General features: G+C 36.7%; 2 protein-coding genes across 5 annotated transcripts in view; both read left to right on the top strand.

The window, feature by feature from the left end:
- The window catches only part of Nrx-1 (Neurexin 1), a 52554-nt gene that overhangs the window by 12049 nt on the left and 18438 nt on the right, over positions 1 to 22067 (top strand). For all 4 annotated transcript variants that reach the window (XM_066406952.1, XM_066406951.1, XM_066406950.1 and 1 more), the window contains 5 exons: positions 13294 to 13429; positions 17275 to 17424; positions 17563 to 17723; positions 18253 to 18279; positions 20248 to 20406. In XM_066406952.1, the coding sequence (XP_066263049.1) occupies positions 13294 to 13429; positions 17275 to 17424; positions 17563 to 17723; positions 18253 to 18279; positions 20248 to 20406 (633 nt within the window). The remainder of the gene's footprint in view (positions 1 to 13293; positions 13430 to 17274; positions 17425 to 17562; positions 17724 to 18252; positions 18280 to 20247; positions 20407 to 22067) is intronic.
- On the top strand, positions 4092 to 6130 carry LOC136420145 (uncharacterized). The gene has a single exon (XM_066406953.1). The coding sequence runs from the start codon at positions 4157 to 4159 to the stop codon at positions 5411 to 5413; it is 1257 nt and encodes a 418-aa protein (XP_066263050.1). The 5' UTR covers positions 4092 to 4156; the 3' UTR covers positions 5414 to 6130.

Here is a 22067-nt window from a genome sequence, read left to right as displayed (position 1 = left end):
TTACCAAAAAGCAGCCTCGAAGTTGTAAAAACGATGGTATATCTAATCCTAATAGATAATTACATTCATACAGAGTTGCCTAAATTCGTTTTTTTCCTCAAACATTTGTTATACACGTAAAAATCATTATACTAAAAAGTAACGAATTCAAACCAAAAATGGGTCTATTAATACCAAAGAGAGACGATTCGATTAAAATTTCCCCCCGAATTCGTGCTTAATGGCGGAATGGAATTCGTTATTCCTTTAATGGCCGGTGAAATAATAGACCTGTCATAGGCGGTGATTTATCGGCCCACAGGTAAGTATAATAGTCTGACAAGGTCCGTGCATTTTCATATGGATTTTGCTATGATTTTCGCACAGAATAGCAGTAAAAATATAAAAATGAACTTATAGGGAAATTTTGGGTTTGTTGGCAACGTAGCTGCAAGTGTAATTGTAGTGGCGGAAGAACGTCATCATGAATAATTTTAATGCTTTTGAAGAAACAGTTGAAATGATCGCGCTGTTGCTAATTAAGGTGGTTTTCCGACATAGCAATTATCGAACAACTTTACATAAAACGGTGTTAAACTTCATCGCTCGGGCCCCTTGAAAACTCACCCCCCTAAAGCGAAAAGTTACAACTACAAGTCTTCCTCCCCTAAAAGTCGATCCGTGTAAGGGCGGCATTATTTTAAAAGACGGCTATTGTCGTAAGTTCTTTCTCGCCGGGTTGACATTTGATCCTTTTGTGTGGGGTGTTCGTAAAAGGTGCTTCATTCACGACCCGTCGCTGATAACTAACTCCATTGTCAGCCACGGGGGCTCAATTTAGGCCGCCATCAATTAGAACGTGTTTCATCGGGTTTTAAGTTTGTTCAAATTTTTTATTCGGACTTTATTGTTCGTTTTGTGATATTGATTATTTGATTGTGGGTAGTTTTTATCGAAAGTTAATGTAACTATTAACAACTGAAAAATTGGGCGTTCTAATGAACAAAAAAGTTCATATTTTCGGCACTTTTACGGCTCTATCGCGAGGCTTTATTCGATATCTGATGCATGTAATGTTGCATGTTTATAGTACAAAGCCATCGTAATACATTAATAATGCGATTTGCAGTGGCGTGGCTGGAGAGCAACATCGCATTTATTTTTAAATATCAAATGTCAAACGTCATCACAGGCGTGCTTTAAAAACAATAGAAAGCGGAGCTGTTGTTGCTTATTACCATCGATTAAATCTTGTATTTGCATCTGTAGCAATCTTCATTAGCGCTGAAAATGTGAATAAGCTCTAGGCAATAAAACCACCGCATGCACAGTGACGTATATGCGGTGCATTATAAGCCACATCCAGGTCATTTAGTTTATATTATATACCAATTTGAGTAATTATATGCTTAGAATTCCTTCCCTCGAATATTTTCATAGTTCAACCATAAAAACCCTCGGATAAGACATTGCAGTGGCGAGGCCATAACGCAACATCGCCTTCTCCATTTTAACATCATTATAGATATTTGCCGCTCTTAAGAAACAAAAAGAAAATGCATTGTTGCTGCTTACACGTACTATCATTGATTGGATCTTGTATTTGTATCTGTAGCAATCTTCATCAGTGCTGAGAACATCAATAACCTCTCAGCCAATAAAATTTAATATCTTCTTACCAATTCCGTGAGTTGTCAGCGACATGTAGCTATCGGCTATAAAATATCGTTATCTAGCGATAGGGCCGCCCTGAGCAAGATCGTTACATGCCCTGACATACCTAATAAAATAAACCGGCTTCGAATTTAGGTTAGCAGCTATTATTCCTTTGAATTATTTATCGATCTCGTGCTTAAGCACTAGAAGTGGTTTTACGGGCAGCTTAGCGCACTCGGACCAATATCCAGAATAAGGGTTGTTCTACACGAGAAGCCAATCGGTTGCACTATAGTGGATCGATAATGAATTTAAGCCCTTTTTTCCGTCGTTTCCCCCAATGGAATTTACTACTTCACAGTAATCCACACGCTGCTCATACCCCCCGAATTCACTTGTCCCGCGTTTTAATCCCGCGGTATTATTTTCCATCAGGGTTTATAGGCGGGAATAAAACGTTGAACGCCATTTTATACGGTTAACAATGTAAATCATTTGAGAGCACATTTTTATGTGCATACAAAATTTTCCGCCGCACTGAAGAGAATAATCCGCGCATACTAAAAAGCATCAGCTATCTACGACCCGCTTTTTATTCTAGACGATGCCGAGTTTGTTTTCGGGAAACGAGGCTCATGTATAAATCAAAACGTAAGTCACTTTTAACTTATATTGTCTCAAGGTGTTTGTTCTGGACCTTTAGAACCAGTGCTACCGATATCACCAAAAGATTTTATAAAAAGGCCACGGAAAATGATATTCGGCAGAGGGTAATTATTTAAATATAGTATCTGGGTGATGTCATTGTAGCGGGAGAATACCCAAACGTCAAGATGGCAGATTAGCCAATAGAACGTGGGACGTGTGACGGCATCCGGTATGCGGTCACTACAGCTTCAAAGCTAATTTTTCTTCATTCCAATAAATTCAATTACGCTATAACCAGAAATTTCGTAAGGTGCAATACATCTGCGGTTTTCGCCATTTTCCTCAAACTTTAGGGCCCTCTCGGGGCCCCTTGCAGTCTAAACGCGGGCCGCCATGTGACAGATGGATCTTCCCAAGGCGGGGAAAAGTTAAAATATATCGTGGATGTAGTTTATGTGTCTGCCATCGGGGTCCTTATCAACAGAATCGGTTTAAGGACCACATTATTAATGTGATGCTAATATTAACATCAAGCTAGTCTCCATTGAAACCAAGATTCTAGCCAATGGTAAGGCATTACAACGTTTTTAAGTTACAGTTAAAGTTAACAGTACATTAATAATTCGGCCCTAAAGTCCGGAAAAACAGTTTTCAATCCTGGGTCGGTCGTGCGGAACGTTTCAATCAACTTCCAATTTTTAAAAACGGGCTGAAATGTTGGAAATTGTTGTTTCGATCCTCGTCAATACGTTATTCGTTGATTTATTTGGATTTTTGAATTCGGCCCAATGAGGTGACTAATTATTGTAGAATCGACGTGATATTGGAAACAACTACGTAGTTTCCACATCAAGTATAATAGGCATCCACTTTTCCGCCATCGTTTACTAAATCCCTATTATGTAATACATTTGTGAAAAATTGCTTTTTTTCTCTTTATACCACTACAAAGGTCGCAAAATAAGAAATTCTACGGGCCCCAACGCATCCACGAAACTCCCATAAAAATAACCATGAAACGCGGTAAGTTAACCGTGGTTCTACTTTACGGCATACTTAGCACGTGTATAAACAGGTTTAATTGGCTCCAGACACGAAATTGTGATCACTCGGAGCTTAAAGGGTTTATTGCTTCGATTCTCGAGGCTTATAAAGTCGAAACTTTCAAGGCGGTGGCGGAGGGTGAGACGAAAATTATTACGGGAGTTCGTCAATTGTTGTTAGTTTATGACTTTTGCTTGAGTCTGTAATTGAGAGAGAACGAATGATTATTTGAGAAATATTTCGGCAGTTTTATATGAGAATTCCACGGAGTTATATGTTACATGCCGCATGTTGGATGACATCAAATGCAAATGTAGTAAAAAATTTGGCTATAATCTACAGGTGGCAACGCTGTTTTTAGCACTTATTATTGAATAAGCTTGAGAATACAAAAGGCAACGTTGCCAGTTACTTTAAAAAGTCTTTTCAGTTTTTAATTGTTGAATTAGGCAGCAGGGGACCTACGAATGGGAACTTTGTCCCAAATACAGCTTGACAAGTTTTAATAAGTAAACTTTTACGAAAACTTGCCAATATCGATATAAAAATGACTAAATTTAACGTCAAGATAAAATCACATATCTGCAAATTGGACCGGGCCCTCAACAGCACACTGCAGGGCCCGGTCGCACATCCGCCACTGACTTTTTCCTAAAGCAAACAAAATTCGTGTGAGTACCTCGCGGCATGTACTATGCAGAAAAAAGGGTCGTTGATATGGTCATTGGAAAAAACCAAAACATACATTAAATTTATCAGAATACCATCAACAGACACTTCCAGTATACATCTCGACATCGCGCGAAATTAACAAATCCGAAACCCCAACATGGAGAACACCGTGGGTCATAGATTAACAACAGACGATTCCTTCGCCTTTAATACTTTAATAAACGTTTTCGAGTACCTCAAATTCAAGGACTTGTTGAATTGTGCGCAAGTGTGCAAAACGTGGCTCTGGGTCATCAAGACAGACTCCCTTTGGAAGGATATTTCAGTCTATAGCTGTGCAGAACATGTGTGCACACCAGTGGATATGTTCGGATCAAATTTGAGGCACTTAGAAATAGTGGACCCTTACCGTTTACCTCCTGATAGGTTCTCAAAACTTTGTTCACGCCTTCCTATGATAAAGAACATCGGTTTGCATACGTGTGATGTATATCACCTGATCATCTTGGCTCAAAAGGCCTCAGAAAAATTGGAAAGGATATCTGCAGAAGTTTGCTATGGACATGCAGACTGGGAGTTTTTTGATGTATTCCAGAAACTGACCCATTTAGATATTACAATTACGCACCAAATGACGAGAAATGAGCATTACTTGTTCAAGTCGAAGAAGCTTAGACACCTTAAGTTTTTCATGATGAGAAGGGAGGGCATTAAAGATAACGTGGTGTATCTGGAATTCCTGGAATCCTTGTGTATTAATATGGGACTAGAGTATTCATTTATGCACGGCTTATTTCAGGACAGAACTATAAAACATCTGAAAGCTCTGACGAAACTGCAAATTAACAACATGATAACTAAATATCACATTATGAAGAATCTGCAACTTTTGCCAAAATTGAAAGAACTGATTCTACTACAAATAATGGTACCGCCACCCGCAACAATCCATAGTTTAATGACGCAACTGGGCGAGCTCTCCAATCTTACTCGTCTTACCATTTCCTTAAATAGAATAGCTTCCGTACACTCAGTCATTAGCGTTGCTTCGGAAAATTCTGGTATATTTCAAGGCGTAATTACTATGCAGAATAAACTCAAATACTTCTGCTGGCAGATCGACGAAAGTGAGGTCATAAGATCAGACCTCTACTTTCATTCGAGAGATGTTGTTCCCCTGATGTCTTACTGCATTAAAGGGGTGAATCCCTCAGCGGCACCTGACCCTGTTCCTGAGGTGATGGACATTCGGCTCAGCAAACTGGAGGAGGTTTTACACCAGCGAATGCCCAATACTGAAGTTGTATTGGTCAAGTCTGATGATTTGTATAGAGCTGAGAAAAATCGGTTGAGTTGTTATGAGTGCGGGAAAAAGACATCGGCGATGTTTGGGCATTATAAGTGGCGCTCTTAAGCAGAGACACTAGTGATACTTTCTCAGTTAATCTATGGTAAACGAATTCTAGAGTTATACCCACTTTAATTTCCTCCATTGGAATCATTAAATACTTTTTATCACTCGGGTTTTACTCAAGTTCATTAAGTTAGAAAGTTGATTTTTATTCACGGCAGCCGCCAATGGCCATTTTAAGTATTTTAAGAATGTTTTTGTTTACGATAATACGAGTCATTATTATGCAGTTTTTGGTTTCGCAGGTGGTTTTCAAAGGCACAATGCTTCTAATAAAGCATAAAATCAATACTTGCCAAGTGACATCAATTTTGATTATCACAAATTAAAATGAAAATTTCCGCTAACTGTAAATATAATCCTGCATTAGTGGCTGATTACCTGAAGGATTCATATTTAATATCCAACATAATGTGTTCCAATTCAATATTTTTTATTACAAAAACTTCTCGAAATGGCGTATTATTACATTACAAATTATATCTAATAAAGACCTTCATAGTACTACAGTTTAAGAGCTGGACATTAAGGACAATGTATAAACTAATGGAATGTTATTTTGGGGTTATTAGGGGTCCGATTCCGCAGGCTCACTTTTTTAAAGAGTTAAAAGGCAATTACTCCAATCTAGTTTATGGCGGGTTGATAAAATTTAACGGACATATTTGGGGCTAATGGGAGAACAGTTTAACAGTATTTCTAAATATCCAGGGCGAGAAAAGGGGGATTTACCACCAAAAGATCAATATTTTTTTTATATAGAAATTCATCATTTTCGTGTTATTGTTCAATCCTGCTCAATATTTATGGACTTCTGGCGCATACGTGAGGCACAGAGAGATCATTAAAAAAATCTCAAGTAGGTAAAGGTTCAAAAATGAAAGGCGTATCATGAATGAATTTGTCTATATCAGACAATATCAGACATTTAATGATAATTAGTGAATGGCTTAATTAATGTCCTATGCTTACGGTTCACTGCAAGCTGTGAGGTAAGTTCAGGTTATTGATGATCACCCCTATGAAATTCGACTTGGTTAAGCCTGGCCTTCGCATACTTTAAGATCTACCACAAAAAATACATTGATGTCAAAGATTTGCTAAGATAACGTATAACGTAATGGATGAGAATTGTATAGAATTAAAAAGAAGTGAATTTTCTATTTCTTACGTGAGTTTATTGTATGCCTTGCATAAGTGGTAATAGGTATCACATAACCATAAGCCAACTTTCTGTGCTATGCGTTATGTTATGCGTTATGTATTGTAGGAACTCAACTATACTGTCAATAAGACACACTAACAAAAGTAGGAATATTTGATACTTATTGATGGTGATATATTAAATGATGATTGATTGATCGACGTTCAGAATTAACTGTAACAGTTTTATTATGGTTATTTTTCCCTATTAAATTAAATTGATAGAATTAATTTTGGTCACACTGTATAGTGTCCAATTTTGTTTCGTTCATAAAATTATATAAAATAAAACATTTTTTTATTACAATCATGTTAAAACTTGCCGTTAAGTTGCCAGAGTTGATAACAATTTAGGTTAGTTCAAGTTAGGAAATATTATTAAAATGGCTACTGTTTGAAAAGCCTTCGTATTTGCGCGTAAGAGTTCAGATCAACATCCAATAAATGACTTTAACGATATGGATTCGGCCTATACCGTGCGTTAAAAAAAAATCGATCAAATAGGTTTTTGAATTATTTGACACCGAGCCCGTATGTCTTTGATATGTTCTTCTACATAATCTCGAAAATAAACAAACAAACCTAAACTCATTTAAATACGACTCTGTTTGTCTTTATTATTAGTTGGATTTTATTAGAAATAGTCTTTTTCCAGACTTAAACTTCCAACCAATTGCAATAAATCAGTCTCATCATAATCCGAAGGCTGCAGTTCCGGAAAGACTCGCACCTTGTATGGATATAATCCTGGATTTTTTTAAAGAATTAAACGACAAGTGCTAGGCGATACATCCACTTGTTGAGAAAGTGTTCTTAAAGATGTGCCGGAATTGTCATCCAATACTCGCCTCACATTTTCAACAAGTTCTGGAGTTCGTTTAGTTGGTCTATCACTTTCTGATTTCCTTTGAACACTACTTCTACGAAACGATTTCACAACATAATTCAGTGTCGCGAAATTGCTATTCCGGCACTGCAATGTGGGGAAATTTTTCGCAAAACGCTTGAAGACAGGGTTGAATTTCAAAGGCCCATTCTCCGTTTATGAACTGTTTACTCCGAAAATAAGACTCAACCATAAAGACTTTTTGTACGAATACGGACACTATTTTTAGCACTCAGAAAACTTTAACCAGCCAACAGGCAAGTCCATGGAGTCTTGAAGAAGACTATTTTTATCAAATCTAACTAATAATAAAGGAAACATTAAGCATTTTTTTAGAGATTATGTTTATTTGTTTATGTTCGAGATTACGTAGAAGAATATATCAAAGAAATGCGGTCTCGGTATCAAATAATTCCGAAATCTACTTGATTGAATTTTTTTTAACGCATGGTATAAGCTACCAGTATAATAGTACATCTAAAAAAAAAATCGACGAAATTGTAATTACTCCAATTCTAACTATTCCAGTTCTAAGAAAGCCGAATATGCTTATAAATGAAGAAGAATAATTGAGCTTCCAAAATATTTTTTTACTATTGAAATTACTTCAGCTATTCCGGATATATTCAATAATGAAAATGCCAAAAATGTTTGTCCTGCTTGTTGTGAACGGTAGTTTTTTTTTGTATATGTCGGAGATTTATTAATCCTTAAGTTTAGGAATGTAACATTAGAAGTGATAATAAGATGAGGGGCGGGCTGACAGAGTCATCTTGAAGATAAAGCACTGTCGAACGAGGTCACTACTACCGATGCAACTAAGTGGCCATATATGGGATTTTGTCCTTGGGAAATTGGGACTAGCAGGTACCTCTCTCTTGGGTATTAAGGATCACCAGAACTGGAAAAATTAAGACAAAGGAAACAAAGAACAGACAGTTAAGAGACGGAAGGGCAGGGAAGCGGTCTAGTAGTAGTGAATTCGTTTTTGCCTTACTACTTTTGCTTTTAAAACAAATATAAAACCGTTAACTATGGAGAACGTCTCTAATGTTACCCCGATATATATATGTAGCAATCTAATATACTCTGAGTGTTGAATTTATGGAATTGCGTCATCAGGCGTGATATCATCCATAGATGGCCGCATGTCCTAAATAAGATTTACCTTTAATTACAAAATTGATTTAGGTCGTGGTTTCATTAAGAATAGTTTACATTGAAGGTAAAACTTAAGCTGGTACTACACCGTTTCATGTTAGACAGGGCTACGATTTGATATGATAATGATAATTTTAAGTGCGTATACAAGACGAATAAACGCCTAAATTGGAATTTGGACTTGCATCATTTTACAGCAGTCAAATAACGGAGGAAAAGAGCTCTCAGAATTTATGTGGTGCAGGGAACGAAAACAAAACAAACATTCCAGAAAAAATTTGAAATTTCACACCGTTAACGAGGCTCAGAGTGTTAAACAATTCCATTTTTCGGGAGTCAGGCCCCCATTTTACGAACCCAGGTTCCCCTGGAGTACGTCATTGTCTATTCATTTCTCAATTTGAATTCTTAGTTTAATTTAATACTTTTGTCTCGTGCATTTTTTTATAAATTTTAAAAATTTTATAAATTAAAAACGATCAAGAATCGAATGTATTTTTCCCATTCATAAGGTTTATGCTCTTCACGTTTAACTTAGTTAAATTTGCAAGGAAATTTTACACCCTGTATCGCTGTACAACAAAGTCGATTTTCAAAATGTTCTCCTCTTTTGCAACATTCGTTTCGATTTAGCACCTTGAATCAGATTCCGAGAGTTCGGACGAGCGTTCTGAGACCCCCAAATTATCGGGTTGGGTAGATAAAGGTCGAAACATCCACGACGGGGTAGCTTTATCACGAGGATAACTCATTTTCCAGAAGCGTGGAATGGAATTAATATCCATCCAGAAACTCGAATAATTAATAAAAAAAGATCCAATAATACCGCATCCAATCCAATTCGGCTGCGCCGTTCGGCTCGGTCTGTAGCATTGGCGAATTGACAGCTGGAATCCCAATATTCGATGGGATTTATAGCAATAACGGCACGTGGCACAATAATCCAGAGATATTTCGTTTTACTGAAAATCTATGGATGACTTGACAAGAGCTTAAGCAATGAAAGTATTGTGGCTCCATTAAAAACCATCCATAGACTCCATGTTATTTGCAGCTCCAATGGGAATCCACATTCGCGGTCCATTTGGCACGTGCACGTATCATGTGCCAGAAATGTAATGAAATTTCGCGGCCGAAATGCGCATATTAAAACGGAATGCGTAATATGTAGGTCAGTATCCATAAATTGTGGAGATGGAATGATGAGACTGGATAGTTTGAGAACCTTTTAACCGCTTTGGAATCTTAACTTCTGCATTATATTCTTACATTTTCTCCTGCCCCAAATAAAGCAAGTCCAGGTGCTAGCGAGGACAGGTCTATAAATTCGTTCGAGATTGTCGTTTACCAAAGAGAAACAAAAAATTCACAAGTTTAGAAGCAAATAGACCGAAAAATCAATGCTTTATACATCATGGCAACTAAACAATAAGGCCTCAACCTTGGGGGGAAACCTCGACAAATTTAAATGAGGGTGAATCCCGTTCATTTCTCATTTGAACAATCAACTAGGTTTAGAACAATTAAGGCCCTAATCACATATCACAGACCGCCCTCGAACTTTTGAGTAGTCGACAATGTTAGTTTCGTAGGCGAATCTAAAGTCATTTATTTCAGACAGATATGGGGTTTGAGACCATGTCTCCAGGATATCTTACTCCACCACTGCCTGTGAGAATAACGGAAACAATAGAAAACTTGTTCGAAACAAAAGAGAAGAAATTGTTAGAGAGATGGTACTATTTATGTTGAAATCGACTTAACGGCAACAAGGCATCGTTCTTTTGTCTTGAAACTATTATGGCAGCAAATGGAATTGCTTTAGGTGGCCAATTGTGATCAGTGTTGCCATATTGTGAGAATTTCTTTAAAGAATATTTTGAGAATTTTTTTCAAAAATATTTCCTAAGAATTTACAAAATTTTGTGACGTTTTCTACTCGACATTTTGTACTGATTGCTGAAGGTTATAGGGATGCGACATCATTTAGGATGCACAGTAATTCCCGCTATTCGCTCCTGTAAAATTAGTTTTTAAAGACGTGTAAATGAGGTGAAAAAATGTATCACAGTTGAATGCATTGAAGCTCCTGATAAAATCCCTTTTAAAACCAGTTAAAACTTTATATGCAAAAAGCACTGAAAAAGTTTGTTTCTGGTATTGAATTCTGCATTCCAGGTATAGATAAACGATTTCCAATGAAGAGAGGAAGGGGAGGGGGGCACTATCAGTTGTTAGGGTTATTCGTACAAAGGCCGTTTGATTAAAGTTTCATGCAAAAAGGTGAATTTCGTGCATATCGTAGAAGTGGGAATTCAGGCGTAGTCGCGAATTCTGGGAATTCGTTTGCACTGAATGGAGGTAATTTTACGTGAGCAAAAGTTGCTATATTAGGAGCGCAAATCGCGTGTCCGTTGCAGGCTATAAATAAGGTTTTTAGAGCTAAATTAAAATCACCTTCCACAGAAATCAAAAAGCTTTCGGCAAAGTCTATAGCAAATTTTAAGAACATATTTTCCGAATTTGAAAATAGATGGAAAAAACTCCCTTTATTTAACCATAAAACCTTTTAACTAATCTCTTAAAATACCCACAAATGGAGGCGAGTTAATTCGATAATCATATTCTCTATTATTATTACTTATACCAGTTTGCAGCCGATCAGTTTTAATTCAATTCTTATTCAAAGGTCCCAAAATGAACTTTATTAAATATCACACACGCATTCAGTCTGTGTGGCTTTTATTAACGATGCTAATGCGAAAAAGATGAGCTTAAACGTGAAAAGAGGGCAGTTTGAACACCAAGGGATCGTTAATCTAATGGAAAACCACGCTAATAGATTGCTAAATAATGTAACATGTATTGCTGATAGAAATTAATTATTATTACATATTGCCCATCGTTTTTGCTCGGTTTGGACAAACTGGTTTATTAGAATGCAATTTTCATTTAGTTTCACTATCTCTGGAGGAAATCTGCATATAATAAAATTTGCAGTTATACGGCATACACGATGACGCAGTAACATTGCAAATGACATATAAATATGGGATACGATCATGTAATAAATAAATATAGGAATAACATCTGAGGTGAACATACTGCTGCGTTACTGTGTATGCTCACAATCAATATTAATGTCAAATTTATTTACAAATTTGTGGCCAATTATTTATAAATTCGCAACCCTCATCCGTTTGAATATTACAGCAATTTCCTTATTTTCTTTTGAACTGACGCATATCAGTTTAATGGAATTTTCTCTTTAAGTCTAATTTACCAAACCTCTAAGAGATTGACTTACCTAAATCTCTAAAAAACAAATGGAGGCAGTAGCTACTTATAACAAACTTCTTTAGTGGTATTCTCGGGTGTCCATATAGTCGTTCCGTTAACAAATTCTGATAATAAATGACTATTGAATGACGTCATTATGTATGCAATGCTGAAAACTTATAGTTGAAGTTAAAAAACTACTACCTAGTTTCAATAGCTATTTCTTGAAATATTCAGTATTTTTTTATTAAACTGACGTAGTTAAGGGTTTAAAAGCATTTTCCTATGAGTCCTAACAACAGATCAAGCAATAGTAACTTGTTTTCGAATTATACTATTTTTATTATTAGCCGTATGGAGTGACGTAGGAGTTTCACACTAATATATAAACCTCTAACAAATAATAAATAAACTTGGATGCATAGATCGCTGACGCCATTAAGTATGTGCTGCTGATAATAAATACAAAGGATTTTCCTAATTAAAATGTATTTGAAAACTCGCGGCCTTCATCTATTTGAACATGAAATCCACTTTCTGATTAATTAGATAGATATTTTGTTCAGTAAATTCAATAATTCTCCCATTACCGGGTCATAATTCAGGGTCTAAAACAAAATTTCCCAAAAGGGCTAATTTACCAAATCTACAACAGATGGAGCAATACTAATCTCCACAGTTTCAATTGACAAGTTTGGTGTGTCGAGCACGTTGCATTTCCATTTTAATGACGTTCAATAAAAAAAGACAGGAATACGTTTCACTATCTGTCATGGGTATTTTTCTTGTTTTTCGTTCAGCCGATTCGCGAATCGGAATGTTCAACTTCCGCTTTTAATGCACGGTGTTGACGTTTGATTTTTCCAAGGTTCAATGGAGTAATGCAAGAGAGATGGAGCTAAAGAGGACAATATTTGCCTTATTTAACTTGCTCCGAACTTGCTGTTTTTTAAATAATTTTTAGAGGTAATGTGTTCGTCATCTGAAGGGGTCTTTAAACTGTCCTTAGTACAATGAAAGGTTGCATTAGCACAAAGAATCCGTCTTAACCTCCTAATTGAAATATATGTAGGCCTATACACGCCTTATTTCAACATAGTGCATACATGTTCCCCATTCCGGATACTCCTCCATTATTTTGTTTCCATTATCCTGAAGCCCAAAGGTCTCACCTCGTCTCGCATACGAAACTATCCCGTCTGAAGCGACAAAATTGAAATGTTTCATCTAATCTATAAATCTTCCGGAATAATGCGAAAACCTAACAGAATTTCTAACTTAATAGAATTTCCTAAAGTAAATGCAATAGGAATAATTATTATTATCAAGTTGATGTAAATATCGCTTCTTGCAGGTCCTGAGGGGGAACAGCAGCGACGCGTGCGAGGTGAGGGACCCTTGCCAACATGGCGGCATATGCATATCAACCGACAGTGGCCCCATTTGCGAGTGCCGCAATTCCGATTACGAGGGAGAATTTTGCGAGAAAGGTAACAGCGAAAAAATGCCAATTTATACGTTCGTTATTGGAGCCCTCTCGGAGAACGAGAGACCGCGCTTAATTGGTTTGTTTATTGCCGGGTTTCAGCCACAAGGTTTTGCTTTTATTGAAGGCAGGCCGATGATGCTGTTGATGAAGCCTGTTTCTCACCCTCAGGTTGCATATAACTACTTCATAATAAAGTTCAAATATATATGCGTTATATCGAAGGATCTAGTAACTTTTAGATTGTAGGAATTTTCTAATATTCTAAAGATCAAGAACCTCGAGAATCTGGCTGGGACGCTCCTGCACTACCAGATTGTTATTAAAGTGAGCTTGAGAGGGCGTCGACCTGCGGCCATTCTAAAGCGAAATGTCCCTTGTTTGTGCGGAATAGCCTCGTTCAACTATTCAACCTTATTATTTCGAACGTTGCTTTTTTCTCTTTTGTATGCGACTACAGCTTTAAAAACCGCTCATTTCGATACCGAGGAGAAATGCATTTTTGAGGTTTTGTCGAGAGGTAAAATAAACAATTTTAAGGGCTCAAACAAGCAGTTTTCGGTTCGGCAAATAGCGAGACCGCAGGTTTTGACTAAAAGGTTCTGTGTAAGTGGAAAGTTAGAGCATTTGAATCTCATTTATGACTGATAAAATGTAGTATAAATCTCTCTACATCTCATTTAGTCGGATCACCCACGCATTGCATAATATGCAATTTTCGCCATTTTGCCTAGAAATTGTATTAATCTATAATAATTTTTTTAAATTTTGTTTCTAACTGCATTTAAATCAAATATAAATGACATTGGTCATTTTGCTATAAATTTGCTTTTAATTTTAGATTAATTTTTTTAATAAAATTTATTTAGGTGCATCGCCTTCAGTATATTTTACCTTCGCCACTTTGTCCTGAAACTTATTATTTTATTTTAATTTTTCCAATCTCGTCTATTTTGTTTCAATCTTATTTTCATTAAGAAGCCCCCAAATTCGTCGTAATCATAAAACTGATTTATCCGTGGGTGGAATTTCCATGTCGGAAATGAATTTTCTCCAACCAACTACTGCAAGTTTGCTATTTTATCGGATTTACATTTAAAATTAAATTATTTGAAGTCGGGTATGCCAGACAGGCTTGTTGGGAATTTCGCCGTTCTTTGTAAAATAAACCGCGCTTTATGCTACAATGAATCCAAACGGGGGTTGTCTTTTTTAGTTTTTTTTTGGCCAAAACTGTAGAAATATGCTTAATAAAATTTTATCGTAAACTCCGGGTTTAATTAGCTCATTTTCTCTTGGGATTATGTTAATCTATACGCATCAGTTAAACACATATTTTACATTATTTAGGCCATTGACACACAAAGACCCACAAATCCCCTTCTACACTGCCACTTTACAATATATCGATAGTAACTGCGTGACAATGGCTTTATGCATTTAATAAAGCTAAAAGCCTATTTGTAGCTACTGCCTTTATGGATGTCCATTTGCAGTGACATCGGCCTTTCATTAAGAACAGACCCAAAACGTAGGACATTACGGAACGAAATCCACCAAAAACCTATTATTACCATATAGACAAGGTTTGACCCATTTTCCTTCACACCTCAATTTGAGTTTTGCAATTTTTCAACTACGCTGTAATTCAATGCAAGGACGCTTTGTCTGGATGCTCATGAAGCCGTCATACAGGAGCATTCACTCATTAGCAAAGTTGTTAAGTGCGCTTTATTGTCGTTAGTTGGGAAATTTGAGAAGTAATGAAGTTAGGAGATTAGTTTGGAAGTGACTAAATAATGGAAGCGTGTTAATTTCCTTCAGAGGATTTCTGGAAAGACTCTAATGGGAATAGGGCCAGAATAATCAGAAAAAGTCCAAATTGGTAGATATTTAGGTATGCATTTAATAAACTTTAAAACTCCATATAAACCACCTATATGATTTCATAAAATACACAAAGCAAATTAGGTGCATTGTTGGTTGCATATTATTTCACTCTCCGATGTTTCCTATAGGTTTATTACCCAATTAATGTCCCGCGTTCTGATTGGTCCGGTCAGCCATCGCGTCATATCCTGCTAGATTTCCATTTCCGTAATCGCCATTATTAGGTTAATTTTTTATTGCAGCAGTGAATTTACAATTTTTGCGCTGAGTTCACAGAATGAAATTCGGTTTTTTCTTCTGACAGTTAAAATAAAGAAGGCAGAATTTTGAAATCATGCACATTAGTCATGATGATTCTTGGATTCTGATTGATATATCGACATGAATTTTCTGAAATCGAGTTACAGTAACATTAACATTTGCTATTCAAAATTAGCGGTCGCTATCTGGTGTTGAATTTCTGCACTAATGCTAACCACTTGACGGTATTGAGATCTCATGCATTAAATATCGCGAATTTTCAATTTAACTTTCCAAAAGAATCCACTCATTGGTTGAGATCTCTGTGACGGAAAGATTGAGGCGGAAATCTAGAAAGAAATTTACTGAATTGTCAGAAAAGCTATGGGAGTTGAATGTAACTAAGGAGAGAGAGCAAGATACTGAGGCAGAAATCAATTAAAAAATTCAGAGCAATTTGTGATCAAATTGCTCTCAATTTTATTTTTCGTTAGTATGACAAGAATCATGATAATAATCAGCGACAATCACGCCATTTTGTTATGAAACTTGTGCGGGTGTATATCCATTCTCGTTTAATATCGTTCGTTGGAAAAAGACAGAAACCTGTCCCTGTTGCTCTCTCCTGCCTAAAATTCTTTTCAACATTTTTCTTTCCTCGAAATTTGCTTTTCGGGCTATTGTCATTTTTCGCCAATAAATTGTTTAAATTTGCAAATTCTTTTTTATTTTTCTAAAATTCATGCATACAGTTACCTCCCAATGCGTAAGCATAAACACGTGCTTTTCAAATACAGTTAATTTAAATCAGAGTAAATATGAATATTTCAAATTTGAGCCACAACGCTTCTTCTCAGTTAGCGGTTTTCGCAAGTTTTAATGAAAATCCAACCAAAGTCGGCTAAATTAGCTTCATTTACGCCTAAATTTGAGCGTGTTTGAGCTCGGCAAATATTTAAATTGACGATAGAAGAGGTGGAGCGCGCACATAGAATCTGTTGGCATGTTTAGTTTTCCAAATAATAAGCGAATTTCAACCGAAATTTCGAAACTTTTATTTAGCGGCCCTGCCAATTTTTTAATTATTAATTCAAGTCCATTCAAATTATTCATTCAAGTATTTCGAATAATTCATTCAAGTAAAACGGCCGTCGAGAGCAATGAAAGTGTCTTTGTCAAAGTCATAGATTTTTCTGCCTCTAGCGGTTATTCCGTAGTATTTTCGTTACCAAAAAAAAAATTACACATAGGTGACAGATATCGCCAAAGTTTTAGTGATGTCCTATCAATAATGTCTTCATAACTTGAGGACCTAAGGTGCTCAAAATTTTTTATTCGTCGATTCTCCTCGGCAATCTTTAAGAGTTCTTTTCACAATTATGAGATTACACACCAGAAATGCCCGGTATTTAATAGTGAATTATTGAACCGATAACTTTTATAAAAGGTCACTGATAATATGGGCGTCGAAATTAGCGTGTGGGCTCCAAATGCCAATATCCAAATTTAGTTTGGCGAGTGGCAAATCAAACTTCCACTGGATGCGGAAAATGTCTTTGACATTTTTAGTGACCGGAAGCATGATTATTTATTGAGTTTGCTGTAGGAGGGCACTCGATTGATTTTAGGGTTGTCGCTCTTTCGTAACATCTTAAGAACTGTATGCATTGGTAAATTTCGCTATAGAGATAATAATTAACTCGAACACCTTGTTTCCAGAGAAAGTCCCCTCCGAGGCCGTTTTCCGGGGAAACGAGTTTTTATCGTACGATCTCAGTCAAACGGGGGGCGAACCCATTGTCAGCACCCAAGACAGCATCACGTTATATTTCAAGACGCGACAACCAAACGGTCTCCTTTTCTACACGGGTAAGTGATAATGATCTGCCGTAATTGCTTTCCTTATTTACTGTACTACCAGGTTTAATTAGTTCCAGTTTTTCAATAGTGGGTGACCTGGAAACCTGGAATTATAGTACGTTTTTGTCAGCAATTTGTGATTTTCAGGTGAAGGAACCGACTATTTGAATGTGGCAATCAAGGAGGGCTGCCTCAGCTTGACCATGGGCTTAGCTAATGGAAAGCAGGAAATGCAGATTAAGCCCAACAAAGTGCGCTTCGATGACAATCAGTGGCACAAAGTCAGCGTCCACAGGCGGATACAAGAGGTACGAGAAAATTAATCCTACACTTCCCTATTTACCAACCAAAACCTATCCATGCATAGACTGAAAATCCAAATGGCTCGTAGTTTTTTATGATCTTTAAATTGATCACTATAAATACCCTCTAGCTACGTCCCAGATTTAGAAAAAAAAGCTTGTAAGCACTAAAATTTTCTATTTCGGTGTTTATAAACGAAGGCTTTGGTCATTTTTAGTGAATGCCAACAGACGTATGTACGTCATGTTAACGTGATTCATCGTAAATTTTTTATTGTCCGTTTTTCATTTAGGGGCGCAAATGAAATTAATTTCATTGACTTATATCACGTGCTTTTCATTAACCTAAATCACACTCATAAGAACGTGGTTAGATGGCACAGACAGTAAAAGCTCTGCAAACTCTCCCATTAACATAAGAACTCTGGTGCATGAATTGTCCTGAGTTGAGTTGAAATCAGGAATTGACCCTCATTTTTCCTCCCTTATTAGGTCGTGTTTTATAGGGCGTACTAAATCTCCCTTTTGTTTGTAGATCTCGGCGATAACCAGCTTCTGTCGGGTAAGTGATTAACAGCGTCTACTCTAATTGTATTTATTCTTGTTCGGACACATTCTGAGGCCGCCTCGAAATTTATGATGTTGCCTTCGGTCCTGTAAACAGGGTGGAAACACCGAAGGTGAAACATTTTTCAAGCGGCAGCAAATTAGGGTTAATTCACCGTTTCTCTTAATCGTCTTTGAGTTAGTATAATCTTGGCCGATAAATCGCGCAACTTTTTGATGCGCAGGATGTAAATGGGAATAAAAGAAGTCCCATTCGAAGGAAAGATTGATGTTGCTCAAAAATAATCCCACCCGTCGCGCACTTGTCACTATGGAAAACTTCCATTAATTCGTGTCTCGGGAGGTATTCGGGGATATTAAAAAAAGTCGGGCTTTAGTTCGGGGAAGTACGAGCCTTTAAAAGCCGACGTTTTGTAATAATTAACTACACTGAGAGGCTTAATAGTGAGAACAACTCGCTGAAATGGTTAAATTAATGGCCAAAGTGAGTTTATATAATCCGCGGGGCTAAAGTATTGAAGTCGGCCTTAAGAGGATTTTATTATTGCCTACTGTAACTAAAATACTTTAGGAAGCTATCTTATGTCAAGTGTATTGTTAATTGATTATGAAAGTCTGAAGTTTAATTTTTCTAATTCAATGTTACCTTTTTAGTCCAAGTAATAATACATTAAAGTAAACATTCGCCACACGTCGGTTAAGTATCAAACTATCCTCGGAAAATGAAGCAAAGGAGGGTGGTTTATAACTCAATTATAGGAACTCAAAAAAATCCGATTTTTTAAAATTTAAGTTGTAGGAAAAGTCATGAATAACTTAGGGTTCGGAATATTTAACGTGTAAAGTAATGATTATAATTAATATTGAAAAATTCTAGGAATGGTTTTCTGGATATATTTAACAAAGAAAATGTACGTAATTGTTATTTATTTAATTTTTTAACTAAATTTAATTGCGATATCACAAACAAAACCAAAAGTCTCAAAACGGCTTCAGAAACTATCTGGGGATGCGTTAGTTAGATACGCGTTCTGCCAGATGGCGTCTAGAATGTGCTGCTTTTCCTGCGAAATAACTCAAGTAACACACGTTACATGACGCTACAAGTCTAATTGTTACCTCAATCACGTAACCTTTAGCGAATATTCTCATTTACCTGTCGAGAAATGTTTGTGGGAAACGTCGAGAAATTCTGATCAAGTAATTTTTCTCTACAATGCCTCCTACGTATATGTAGGTGAATTCATGATACTCGAATCTCTCGTTTTTTTTAGATAAATGATTTTCGTTGAAAATTGAATTTGTGGTTATTCGTCGTTTCTATGGGAATTTTCTCTGATAAAGTTAACAGAACGTTGATTTTTCAATTGAACTAAACGATTCTTTGCCTTGACATTTATTAATTACTTTAGGATGGTGGTCGTTAATGTCATATTATCTCACTTTTAAGGAAACTTCCATTTTCCTTAAACGTATTACTTTTAAGTTAATAATTTTCCTGCTTCATATTCAAGTCGGATTTCAGTGATCCCTGATGGCAACGTGCATCGTGAAATAACTGACATAGCGAAAGCTAGAGCGCGAACAATTTCATTATTCACTTTAATGAATAATTTCGCGCATTTGTAGATTTGACGTAACTGATAAATTCTGAAATACATACTATAGTTAGTTTATTTGGTAAAAAAATATTACAAATTTAAAAATTATTTCCTTTTTGCGGCTACCAAAGAACTGTTAACGAAGGCTCAGAGAGCGAGGCGAGGTTGGGAACATTTTTCACCGCTAAATACAGCATTTTTCGGGCCACATAAAAAGATCGAGTCCCGTAATTGGTATAATAGGATTGCCCCAGGATGTATTTTTCGTCCTTTTTAAGTAGGTTCCTACGTGGATTAAGTCCTTTTATATTTTTGCGAGTATTATTTATTTCTTTTCCGTGACGTTTTCATTCTTTTTCAAGCTTTCAGCGGTAGTGGACGGGGTGTATGCGGACCATTCCCACATTGCGGGCAAATTCACCATGCTTTCTTCGGGCAGGGTGTATGTGGGTGGCAGCATCAATCCCAGGGCTTTACCGGGGGCGAGGGTGCACAATAATTTCGTGGGGTGCATGAGAAAGGTAAGTTTATATATTCTTATTGTTTGTATTTGTGAGTGGTCGGTTCTAAAAACGAACCCAGTAAAATGAGACGTTTTGTTCGATTTAAGCAAGGGGTAAAGGGTTTAGTTTTCAAGATTCAAGCGATGGGCATACACATGGTGCTTTATTTGAACGGTTCAATTTTTTAATAACTTCAGATTTCACATTTCAGACAACAAAATACTTTATGAACGTTCAAATATGGATTGCTCCTCAATAAAATCAGGAAATTTGAAAAACGCAACATTGAGAGATCCCTATCACGGACATAGTTATTCCCAACTTGGCGTTTGGCTGGCAATTCGCTGCGTTTACGTAATTAGCTTTAGCGCGATTATATTCTCGATTTTGGTCTGGATATAGTGTGACCGATCCGCCCTTTCTCGTTCCTCCATCTGCGACCGTCGCGCTCTCTGCCAGGACGCCTTGTTTACCGGAATAATAAATAAATCCGGGCCCCGTCCTACTTTATTTTAATTTCGCACACCCCGCGTAAGCCTTTGGATCTTGTCTCGTGGAATCCATTAGTGAAATGTATCGTCCGTGCCTGGGCACGTAGACGTGAGACGATTCGGAGATTTAATACCGCATGGAATCGGCCTGTTTCGAATTCGAGTTGGATTCGCCACACTTGAACTATCCCAATGAAAGAAATGTATAAAAAGCAAATCTTCTTATGATTATAATAATTCTCAAATGGGATATACTCCTTGGATTGTACCACATACATAATATATCTGTCGTTTAATAAAATAACTTTTTTAACATCACTTTTTTTTCCCTTCAAGGAAATAACATCAGTCAACATGACTTGACGTTGTACATGTGTCGCTATTGTTAGCACAAACTCAAATTCTTTCAATTAATTTAATCTCGAAAATGCAGTTAATAGACTGAAAGCCCACTGAGGTCATGTACTACTACGAAGAGAATTAGTTAGGCACGAACTCCGCCAGAGGGTTGAGGTCAGCTGTGGCCGCTGGTTAATTCAACTAACAAACGATATTTGGCGTCACTGCCTAAAAGTTTTATCCCTTTTACGTGAAATCACTCATTCGGCGTTGTCCAGAAAATTTTTGGTCGAACATTTAATTTAGCGTAATTCAATTAGCTGGTTGCCAGTGGCGGACTGGATATGATGGTAAGGTGTCGATAGTCACCGTGGTTAAAATGTTATTGATGGCCAAATCCTATTTTTTACTGCTATATAGAAAATTAAAATTCGCATCACCACAAGTGATACATTTTAGAAATCTAGTTGTATAGGTATTTACATACATGTGACTGGGGCCGGCTGGTGATTCTGACGCCGCGAGCCCGTCCCTGAAGACCTGATGACCGCGCAACGTCAAAAAACATATTTGGACGACGTCCAATTTTTATATAACAATAACTCTTAATTTCTAATTGAGTTTAATTATGAGTCAGTAAGCTCAAAATTTAACTGGCAGGCTGCAATACTGAGGCAACTATTCAACTGCAAACTAACTCGACTAATAATATCCAGAAATGATGCCACTTTAAAATGTTCCTCGACTCTACTGCTCTATTTCGCAAAAACGTTCTTGTCTCACTAATTTGACGTATAAAGCCAGCCTTTGTTCCAGGGGAGAATTCTCGTAAATTTCCCGAATTGAAGT

Source organism: Euwallacea similis, chromosome 3, assembly GCF_039881205.1.
Source record: "Euwallacea similis isolate ESF13 chromosome 3, ESF131.1, whole genome shotgun sequence".
Taxonomy (NCBI): Eukaryota; Metazoa; Arthropoda; class Insecta; order Coleoptera; family Curculionidae; genus Euwallacea; species Euwallacea similis.
This window is presented reverse-complemented; position numbering and strand designations above follow the sequence as displayed.